This window comes from Psammomys obesus, unplaced genomic scaffold, assembly GCF_907164565.1.
Source record: "Psammomys obesus unplaced genomic scaffold, mPsaObe1.curated_primary_1811, whole genome shotgun sequence".
Lineage (NCBI taxonomy): Eukaryota > Metazoa > Chordata > Mammalia > Rodentia > Muridae > Psammomys > Psammomys obesus.
In genome coordinates this window covers 22,040,321-22,052,296 of record NW_026592118.1, presented here as the reverse complement: position 1 = coordinate 22,052,296, position 11,976 = coordinate 22,040,321, and the positions used below count along the sequence as shown (strand labels likewise).

At 35.8% G+C, this 11,976-nt stretch overlaps 1 protein-coding gene across 1 annotated transcript in view; it reads left to right on the top strand.

The window, feature by feature from the left end:
* Window positions 1-11,976, top strand: part of Sema3a (semaphorin 3A) — a 175,792-nt gene that overhangs the window by 132,570 nt on the left and 31,246 nt on the right. The window contains exons 11-12 of the mRNA XM_055612906.1: window positions 2,050-2,269; window positions 6,494-6,585. Coding sequence (XP_055468881.1) covers window positions 2,050-2,269; window positions 6,494-6,585 — 312 coding nt within the window. The remainder of the gene's footprint in view (window positions 1-2,049; window positions 2,270-6,493; window positions 6,586-11,976) is intronic.

Below are 11,976 nucleotides of genomic sequence, written 5' to 3'. Positions count from 1 at the left end.
CAAATGAGATTTATAAAAACACCAGTTATTTACTCCAGCTATTAATAACAAATTGTCCTCTTTTTCTTAGTAGACAGTTTTATATTCCTATGGCTTATAGGATTCCATATCTTAAATACTATGATGAAAATACCTTTTAATATAAATATAAATTATATGTGAAATCAATAATAGCAATTAAAAAGTGGAAATTACTATATTCTGGGATTTGTTCCATGCGGCGTATTGAACCCCATAGATATGCACACACAAGCACTCACATACACACAAATGGTATAGGCATCAATAGCCAATTATTTTTCCCATTTCCCATTTAAGTAATGGTGCCTTTATTCAGTTCCACAGCTTAGCAATAACTCACTGCTCACAGAGAATTGTGAGAAACTGCATCAGCATGCACCCTGGCTCAAAGTGTTAGTGGCAATATTGCCTAATGTAAAAGTGGTAGAGGGTGCACTGAATTTATTAAAGGTGACAGCTGAGACTCTCTCATTTAACAGCACTATTGAGGGATGGTCATAGGTACAATGTTTAAACAATATGCTATTGTCAAAATTTAATGAAAATCCTATCAGCAAGCATATATTATGTTTTAAAACAGACAGTAGAATAAGAAGTTGTAGAAAAACCAAAATAACCATTTACTATTTTTTTTAATTCCCACATTTTTAAATTTGTGCCTGGTGTTGTCCATGATGTAAAGGAGAACACAGATATTCTGTTTTTTAACTTATTCTTTATTTTCTGTTTTGCCTGCATTGTCTATATACACTATGTACAGTTCCTGAGGAGTCCAGGAAAGGTGTTTAATACCCTGGGACTGGGTTTACAGATGGATGGGAACCATCTTGTGGGTACTGGGAATCATATCCAAGTCTTCTGGAAGAAGCCATGCAATCTTTCTAGCTCCATAAATAATCTTAAAATCCTTTAAAGTTCTCTATCGTTTTTTTATACATTTTATGTGGATAGTTGATATCTATATAACATTGTTTAAATCTCTAATTTATATGAAAACTAAAAGTTTACCGTTTTATTATCATATCTAATTCATGTGCAGATCAAATATATATACATATATGGTACTCTCATTTGAAAGCATTATTTAATCCCTCATGAATTATTAATGAATTTGTTTATAACTGTCAAGAGGCTGATTTCTTTTTCTAATCTTGTAAGATAAGGATCATCTCATGATTGCATTTTATCTCTAAAGCACTTGCATTAAATGTTAAGCATTACTGAACTGCAGAACAAGATACATAAGACTAGGCATACTGTACTCTTCAATGCTGCTCTACATAATGAATCACAGTGAGGAGACACTTTCTCAAGTCTATTGACTGACTTACAAGAAGAATATTTCTATCCAGAGCTGTCATACAGTCAGCTCACAGCAGTGCATTCTTTCCTGCTTCTTGTACCAATATGTATTTATCTTAGTCAGACTGTCTCCATTCTGACTGGTTAGTTTCTGTGCCATACACTGGTAGACACTAAATGAAACGTCTGAATTATTTAATTTTATTAAAGTTGTTAATAATATGTTTTCAGGCTTATGTCGTAAGTCAGATAACAAAGAATAGATTATATTGTTCTTTAGTGTGGCATTTATATTTGGGTATGATTCTAAACTAAAAGCAGTTATATATAACTCAGAAACATATTGTTGCTCTAAACATCCTTAGTGGCATTTATTTGTAGCATATTTCATCCATTATGTTAAATGTTTATTATAGAAATGAAGCCCAGGCTGGTGCAGTTAAGAGAGGCATCAGATTTCTCCTGAACACTAAATATCTCAAATCATTTGACAGGTTTTGTGAGAAATAACAATGCAGCTAAACATTCATTAACATTGAGAATTAATATTTATTTTAAAAATATACTTATCTACTAATTTACGTATATAAGAGCTGGAAATAGCTAACATTTACTTAGGAAATAATGAGAGGTTTAAAATCATGGAATATTGAAGTGTTATTTTATAATTTAGAATCCTATTCATTATATTTTACTTAAACGATATTCTCTTTTTTTTCCTAATAGTGTCCCAGTAAAACATTTGGTGGATTCGACTCCACCAAGGACCTTCCTGATGACGTCATAACCTTTGCAAGAAGTCATCCAGCCATGTACAACCCAGTGTTCCCCATTAATAACCGCCCAATAATGATCAAAACAGATGTTAATTATCAGTTCACACAAATAGTCGTAGACCGAGTGGATGCAGAAGATGGCCAGTATGACGTCATGTTCATCGGGACAGGTACACTTTCGTATTTCAACCGTATGTTTTCTTCCAGAACACAGTGTTTATCTAGGTATACAGAGAACCAAGGGCAAGTTCTACATTCATTTTCAAGGTACCAGAAGAGCCTACCATTATAAGTATGTTATCATTTTGCAGGTAATTTGTTTAAAATCGATTTTCTTCTTAGCATAATTGCACCAGAGAGGCTTCATTCAACAACTGAAAGGAGATGCAGAGACCCATAGCTGAACATGAATCAGAGCTTAAAGAATCTTGCAGAAGAGGGGGAGGAGACACTGTAGGTACCAGAGGGGTGGAGGACACCACTAAAACATGGCCCACAAAATCAACTAAGATGGGTTCACAGGAGCCCACAGAGACTGAAGTAACAATTGGGGAACCTATGGCTCTAAACTAGGTCTTCTGCATATAAGTTACAGTTGTGTAGCTTGCTGTTATTGTGGGACACCTAACAATGGGAATAGGTATTGTCTGCTGTTGGAAACTTTTTCCTCCTACTGGGTTGCTCCATCTGTCCTTGACATGAGGGTATGTGCCTAGTTTTATTGTAACTTGCTATTCTGTGTTTGGTTGATATCCCTGGGAAGTCTGCTCTTTTTTTGAAGGGAAATGGAGGAGGAGTCGATCTCAGAGATATTGGAGGTGGGGAAAGTCTAGAAGGAGTGGAGGGAAGGCAAACTGAGATTGAAATGTAATGCATGAGAGAATATAAATAAACAAGAAGATATGAGACAAATATAAAACCATAATCATTCTACAAAAATACTGCGCTACAATTTTCAAAAACATCACTTCCGTGAATAAAAGGATAGTTATAGACTAAAGATGACTCAGGAACATAACAATTTAATAATAATAATAACAGTAAATTTCCTTTTTAGTGAAACTCGGTTGATATAATCAAGTAAATTTAATAGCTAAATAATAAATTATCATAATTATTCTGGTTAGGGATATACACACATACACTATTGTATAAATCATGACTGAAATTTGCAGTATAGTCAGTCCATATCCAAGAATATGAAACTTAACATTACTGCTAGTGAAACTCTTCAATCACATAAAGCTTACCAAAGTACTTTGAGCATTGCTTTTGTCATTCGAATAAAATTGGAAAAGTATTTATCAGAAAACTGACTCAATATTCATCAAGATACCTTTCTTTAGAAATGTAATGATATGTTCATTTTTTAGAAATAATTTTCAGGTACATTTTCAGAATCAACCTTAATATTACTCTGATATGTTAATTTGTTTCCCCATACTTTCTAAATGGTGATGCTATTTAGGAAAGTAAGTATCTGAAACTTGCTACTTAGCATCAGATTCCAAGGTAATAAATTCCTTGTCTTCATTAACTTCACTAACTGACATAAATCAACAGGAAAAAAAAATGAGTGCTGCACGGATAATAAATAATCACAGATATTTTGGTAAGAAACAGAAGGAAAATTACATTGACTATAGCAGAATAGCAAAAAATAAAATTACTGTAAAGAGTCAAAGTTTCATAACTTAATTGCGAAATAGCGATGTTATCAGGTTTACCCGTCAGGTTCTCAGCAGTCCATGAAAGTCTAGTTTTATGGATAAGAAAAATTTTCTACTAAATAAAAGCATCTTAATGAGATTTGATGTTTCACGAAAGTCAGAAACTGTGAGTAGCACCTACAGGTTACAGATATAATCAAGAAATATAAGAGAGTATTTCTTTTCACTACATATTAGCTTATCTTTTGATGTAAATTACAACGAAATCTCTGAAGAATAATTGGGTTTGTTCAGTAATGTCATACTGGTCTTGTTCTCCATTTCTAGCTTAAAAACTTGTTCTGAAGTTTCATATTCAAAGCAACAAGTTCACTCTCAAAGCAACAAAGCCTGCTTCCGGGTGTTTGACCGAAGAAAATCATTTAATTCCTCTAGGAATTAATTCCTCTAGGACATTTAATTCCTCTAGGACACAAGCTAAAGATCTCCATCTTCATGAGGATGTTGAATGTTGTGTGATGTGGATGATTGTAGGGCTGTAGACACCAGGGTCATCTGTCAGCAAGGAAATTGATTACAGTAATTTTATCTCCTAACTAAGTCTCACTTCATAGCACATTGATCCTTGTTGAGTAATCTGATTCAATTTGTGTGAAATTGTTTGAAATACTATTCGGTAAAACTTGATCTGGAACACAGATAAAGTTGTGTTTGAGTCCAGGAGACCCTGTGGAGGCACTAAGTAGATTAACCTTATTTCCCTTTAATCTTTGGTGTTATGAGTAGGTTAAGGTCCTGTAAACACAGAAGGATCCTCTTAAAAGTGGACTTTTTTTAAACTTTAAAAGGGATAGCGTTGATCACACAGAATACACTGTTACAATTCACAGAGGAAAGTTGCCAATGGAATGAATGTATTAGTTTATGTTTCTAGTACAGCAGTACTTATTGGTAAGAATTTATTTGGGAAAAGATAAAATTCGTTAAAATGAACCAAATGAAGCTGAAAGTATTGATCAAGTTTACTAAAAACTAACATTGTTTAGAACCAACCTTTTTTTTTTTTTTAACAATTTATTCACTTTATATCCAGGTAGTAGTCACCCTCCTTCATCTCCTGCCTGTCCCTCCCTCTTCCAGCTCCCATACCCCTAACCTACTCCACTTCACTGATAGGGAAGGTCCTCCTCCCCTACTATCTGATCCTAGTTCATCAGGTCTCATCAGGACTGCCTGAATCTTCTCCCTCTGTGAGCTCCCAACCAGGGCAAAGTGATCAGAGAGCAGACAAGGAGTTCATGTCAGAGACTGCCCCTGCTCCTCTTACCAGAGAATCCACATGGAGACTGAGCTATCTATGGAGTACATCTGACCAGGGGTTCTAGGTTAGCGGAGGAGGAAGAGAGGAGGCAGGTACTGCAGAGTCTGATGCGTAGAGCCAACATCTTATCCAAAAAAAGACCCTGTTTGCACTCTTACAAAGAATGAAATCACACCAGTAACACAGGAAAATTAACAATACATAAATGGAACATGAAGTGAAAATGACAGGTCATTTTATTAATCACTTTTTCCTGATAATGAAAATTAAATAGTAATAGTATCTATAAAATATATTCAATTTTTAAAAAATAATTTCCAGACCTAACTTTAAATTTCCTTAAGATTTTAAATTGATTACCCACTGTTTGTATTGTAGACAAACTATTGTGGTAAGTAATCCTAACTGTTTATTTTGAGAAATCAGGCTGTCATTCATCACTTCAGTATCACCAAGCCTGCCTTAAGGGCCTCTCCATGCTGCAGCTTTTGTAGGAGAGGGTGGCCTGCTGGACACTGAGGCTATTGTCCCTGGGGTTGGGTAGCCCCTCTTATATCTCATGACTGGAGTCTCCAAGGACATATGCTTCTGTCTGAATGGAAGTGGAAAAGTCTGTCATGGCAGATTGGCATTTTCTTTTTCTTTTAGTTTTTTTTTTTTTTTTTCTCTACCCTGGAGTGCATGACACTTAAAGAAAATTTAAAAGTAAAAAGTAATCCAACTTAACCGCTTTAGTTGTGTTTATTATATTTTTGAAAATGGGTACGATTTCAGGTTAAAATCTTTTAAAATTCTGATGCAATTCTAGTTTTTTTTTTTTTTAATGTTCCGAGGCTATCGGTACAGTTTGTAGACTAGTTGCGTAAAATGCAGTTTTATGTAGAAATTTACAAGTGTATCTACATGGGAAAGAAACATAAAGTCAGGATAGCCAGCGACGCTTCTGGTAGGCCTGGGGCAGGGCTCGGTATGTGAAAGTTCTTGCCATGCTTGAGTTGAGAACTTGATTTCGGACCTCCGAAAGGCACCTAAAAGTGTGAAAAAACATCTTGGCATTTTTATAGGGAGATGGAAGGTGCAGACCCAGAAGGTTGGAAATCTGGAGGAGGAAGTGAGGCATTGCAGTGAAAGAGACAGGCCTCTAACAAAGTAGGACACAGGCACTGACTTCTAGGAGCTTCGCTCTGAGCCCCAGGCATGTGCTGTGGCATGCACATACACTCCGTTCCATGAGAGAAAAAAAAAGAAAAGAAAGAAAGAAAGAAAGAAAGAAAGAAAAGCAGAAACAGATAAACAAAACCCAACTTTTTTGCAAAACTCTTTATTGTCCCATTAGAAGTAAATCCTGTTCCAATCTACTTAAGTTGTAACCTTACGTCCTTCCGCTCTGCTTTCTTTTGAAGATGTTGGAACTGTTCTTAAAGTGGTTTCCGTCCCCAAGGAGACGTGGCATGATTTAGAAGAGGTTCTTCTGGAAGAAATGACAGTCTTCAGGGTGAGTGCTGCTTAATTTCAATCATCCTCAGTTCAGCCGCATATCCGTCTCCCAGGACCACTACACACTGAGGACAGTGGGGGCAGTGCTCACATGGACCCTTCCAATTAGCTTGTCAAGCAGAAAGCCAGACAGCAGTCAAAATAAACCTTGAAAGTGTCATTGCAGTTAAAATTCTTGGCGCATATTTTATTTTTTAAACGATAAAATAAATGGTTTACATTTTGTCTTATTTGCATGTTACCTTGAAGCTCAAATCTTTTTCCATTCAAAATCTCTTCTCTCATAACTTTTAGCGTATCTGGCGTGATAAGTAAGTGCTGGGTGCTTTCAGGGAGATAAAGTCAGCATGCCAAAGGAAGAAAGATATCTGAGCTAATTCACACATTATTTTATAATAATTTCTAAGTATACTAGTGGCTAAGTTTGAGTGACTAAGTAAGACAGATAATTTGCTATAGAGGCCTATTCTGCACGCTTGAAAAATGAACAAATATTTGTTCCTTTTTCTGGAGTCACCAAGAGTCTCATAGTGTCTTCAAGTATTGGACATGCTGGGTTGATACAACAGGGGTCATAGGAAATAGATCAACACAAGTATTGTACAGGTTATGTATTTTATAGTACTTGTTACCTGGAAGGGTTTGAAGACACGTCACACTTTGATATGAGTTTTATATATAAGAAAAAAATGATATTCCTATATTTATTTAAAATTTTTGATAAAATAATATCATGGCTACTTATTGATAAATTTATAAATACACAATAAACTTGAATACCAAGAAATAAAAAAGGGAGAAAAAAATGTTTATAGTCTCACAACTTCAAGAAGTATTGTTTGGGCTCCAGATGTCTCACATAGGTTTTGGTTTTTTGTTTGTTTGTTTTATAAAAATGAAGGAGCTCTATTATAATTTTCTGCAGACGCAACATTTAATGGTGAAAAAAATGCCCCCCATTCCTTTGTTTCTTTTAGCATGCTGTTTATATACAGATACCTTTGCCTCATAGATTTGGGATCACTTTTCGGTGGTCTTTGGAGAGAAAATGAAGTAGAAACAGCAGTAAAATGAAGTAAAAATTCAATTAGAAATAGAATTGTCATTCAGACATAAACCTGGGACTTTGTGGCATAGATCTTTTATAATAACAACTGAATAAACTTCTGTTCGAGAGCTTCGGCTCCCTAGTTAATAGCATGAAAATTCTTGCTTTACTGAAACAATCCCTCTAAACCTCTCATTTGCAAGATAGTGAGTATAATTTAAGATTCCTGCTTAAAGCACTAAGAGAGTGCTAACACTGTGTCCCCAACACTCTCAGGCTTTCTGGTGGAATTGCACTTGGCTCTGTTTTGTATTGTGGACAGGGTCTCTTGATGCCAGGCTAGCCTTGAACTCACCATGCAGATGAGGACAATTTTGGACCTCTGATCCCACCTCCCCCACTGCCTGAGTACTGGGATTAAAGCATGTGCCACAGGGCTCAGCTGAAATGTCATTAATATTTATTACTTTATGGTTTTTAGTTGTCCAAACTGAAAATGAGCTGACTTCCTTCTATACGCTCTGCATATCCTCAATTTAAATGTTCAAAATAGTGAAATCACAGATCCAATTTTAAAATTGATTTCTTTGGCCCTTTTTAAGTGTTGCGTATAGAGTGTGGACTGGTTCTTGCCATTCATTATGCCAAGTGAGTTACTTTAAAAAAGGCAAACACTCTGGAACCTTAACCTATAAACAGAAAACTATAATTATCCAAATGGGCTGTCATCCACTATAGAGTCCATTTAAATTATCAAACAAATTATGGGCAATGAAGGCTAAATTTATAAATGGCTGACTGATATTCATTGTTATATCTGTAAGCCTAATATATAAAATCAGTCAACATTTATCAAATGAATGAAACAATATTGATACAAAAATGAAATATCATAAATATGATAAAGTAAAAACCTTCTTCAGGCAATCCAGTCTTTAAGTAAGATTGGAGAATATGAGGACAGTGAATTAGAAACAGCACCATATAGTTCCGGTGATCTGATTTTATGTTCTTCCCTAACAGAAAGGTTAAAAACAAAAAAAAAGCCCTTCATTTTAAAATAACCAGTCTTTTGCAAATAAAGTCAGGAAAGAAGACACTAGCACAACATCCTTATAAACACCTAATGATTCACAGATAACTGTGTAACTCATAATTCCTTTTTAATTATATATATATATATATATATATATATATATATATATATATATAAATTCATTCACTTTGTATCCCCGCTGCAGCCCCCTCCTTTATCTCCTTTCAGTCCCACCCACCCTCTGTATTCCCTAATCCCTTTCCTTAGTCCTCTGATAGGGGAGGTCCTCCTCCCCTTCTATCTGGTCCTATCTCCTCCCCCTGTCCTATCAGGTCTCATCAGGACTGGCTGCATCATCTTCCTCTGTGGACTGGCAAGGCTACACCCCTTCCCCTAGGGGGAGGTGATCAAAGAGACAGACATGCTTTCCAACACCTTTCATACATTCAGGTTTTTATAAAAGTTCAAGTGTGTGTGTGTGTGTGTGTGTGTGTGTGTGTGTGTGTGTGTGTGAGAGAGAGAGAGAGAGAGAGAGAGAGAGAGAGAGAGAGAGAAAGTGAGTGAGAGAGAAAGGAGACAGAGACACCTAATGACTACTCTAAACTCAGTCCCTGACCTCATGCAAAGGAAAGGGTCTTCTGGGTTTTATACACTTAGTTTCAAAGAATGACTTTCTGTTATCAGTCAGTGGACTTACTTTTTATTGTATAGAATTATTTCAGTCGCATTATGTAATCTGTAAAAAATATATTTTTATCTTTTCATTATTGTCTGTGTTTTGTTATTTAAATAAGTCATGCACATCTTGGTAGTAATTCTATATTGTAGCTAAATTTCCTTTTTTAATGCTTCTGTAATCTGAGCTTTGTATTTCACATCTTACCTGTATTCCTTGATACATTACTAAAAATTACAACCTAAAGGGAAACTTAATTTAAGCAAAAATGGCTTTTAGCAAAAGCATGATGAGAGCCTACAGAGTTGCCAATAGAGATATTTAATTTCAATTATACTTTGTTCTGACTTGGGGACTTTCAAAGAAATACATTTCAAACTTACACCTATGGTGACAAATAGAACACACTTCTATGGCACTTATGCTACACTGAGAAAAATCTTTAGCAGTCTCTAACAATTATGAATGATTAACATTGTACTATAGAGGAAGAAACTGTTTAGATATCTAAATCGAGTTAGAAATGGCTGCATTTGGAAATCCTCCTTCCGTAGAAGCTCCCTGCTTCCTGCTGTGCATATTGTCACGATTATTTCTTTGGCACTCAAGCAGACAAAACATCTTTGGGCAGAGTTTACAGAAATATTTACTTTCAGCATTCTGTTCTATCAGCCAAAGTTCATACGTATATTGCGGCCTAGCAATTGGAATATTTCACTGTCAAGCTTTGTTTAATTTTTCAGTGGTGGACAGAAAAGGAAAAACCACAACACATTAAAGCAATTGCCACATACAGTGAAAAGCAGGAAAATGTCACCGTCTCTGTTTCCATCTGACACTTTAAATGTGTCATTCCATTTAAAATAAAATACAGTTAAAAAGACCAACTGAGTCGTACAATAGCTTGATAGGATAAATACACAAGATAAAGATTTAAGGTCAGGATGCAGGCAGATATATTTTTTATAATTTTTAAACACATTTAATGTTAAGTTACTTTACTCGAATTACCACCTCTGTGAGACCATATTCTTATGAATCTCTTTGAGATTGAATAACTCATAAATTCTTGGAATAAAACCAATACATACTCCTGGCCATCTTGAAATTGGTTTTAAGAAAACACCCCACCTAATCACAGAACATTCCAGTGGTTTTGGTTACAAGATTCTTTTATTCTGGGTCAAATCATGTCCCAATCACTGTATAGAAAGAAAAATATTTTTGGCAACAAAGTTCCAAATTTGGAATAAAAATCTTAATAGACAATAAAAGGTGAAGTAAAATTGGCACTGCTGTCAGAGAAAGAAATTAAGAGACTTGCTAGTACATATTCACAATAGCTTTGTAGCAGTAACATACAGCCTGGATCTAAATGTGATTTGCCAGAAATAGTCTGAATTTGAAAATATTTACTACGTGATTCTGAGTGAGCTGGTTAGTTAATGGAACATCAATTTATGATAATGAAGGTTGCAATCATGAAGTCTTAAAAATCCCCTTTTATAATAAAATTATACACATAAAAATCTGCTCTAGGATGCTGGGCTTCCATATTGTTGTTTTTTTTTAATTATTATTGTTTATTTTTTATTAGTTACATTTTATTAACTCTGTATCCCAGCTGTATCTCACTCCCTCATTCCCTCACAAACCCTCCCTCTCTTTTCTCCTCCCTGCCCCTTTCCAAGTTCACTGATTGGAGAGAACCTCCTCCCCTTTCATCTGACTCTGTTTTATCAGGTATCTTCAGGACTGGCTGCAAGGTGGGCTTTCATATTGTTATTGTCATAAATAATGAATTTAAAGTAAAAAAGAAAAGGGCTTCCGTATTGTTGTCTTTTTCTTTTTTCTTTTAAATTCATTATTTATTTACTTTGTATCCTGGCTGTATCCCCCCTCCCTCATCTCTATCTAGTCCCACCTTCTTTCCCTCTTCTCCCCCTATGCTCCTCCCATATCCACTGAAAGGGGAAGTCTCTCTCCTCTTCTATTTGACCCTAGCCTATCTGGTCTCTTCAGGACTGGCAAGGCTGCACCCCCCAAGGTGATCACAATGAGTTCATGTCAGAGACGGTCCCTGTTCTACTAGGGAACCCACATGGAGTCTAAGCTGCCTATGTGCTACATCTGAGCAGGGGTTCTAGGTTATCTCCATGCATGGTCCTTGGTTGGAGTATCAGTCTCTGCAAAGAATTCGGGCCTAGATATTTTGTTTCTGTTGGTCTTCTTGTGATGCTCCTTTCCCCTCCAGGTCTTTCTATCTTCCCCTTCTTCTAAAAGATTCCCAGCACTCTGCCCAAAGTTTGCCTATGAGTCTAAGCCTCTTCTTTGATACCTTGATCAGCAGAGTCTTTCAGAGGCCCTCTGTGGAAGGCTCCTGTTCTGTTCCCTGTTTTCTCCCACTTCTGATGTCTATCTCATTTGCCCTTCTGAATTGTCTTTTTGTTTTTTAAGTTAAGAAGATATAAAAAACCAGACACATAGCAATTTTTCACCTTAACTGGAAAGTAAGGGTTTTTTCTCTCCAGTCCTTCCAATGGGCTTTCCTTTTGAGTAAAAGTGTTAACCAAGCCAAGGTGCCTAGGAGATAAAGGGCTCTATTGACTGCAAAGGATTTCAAGGCAGT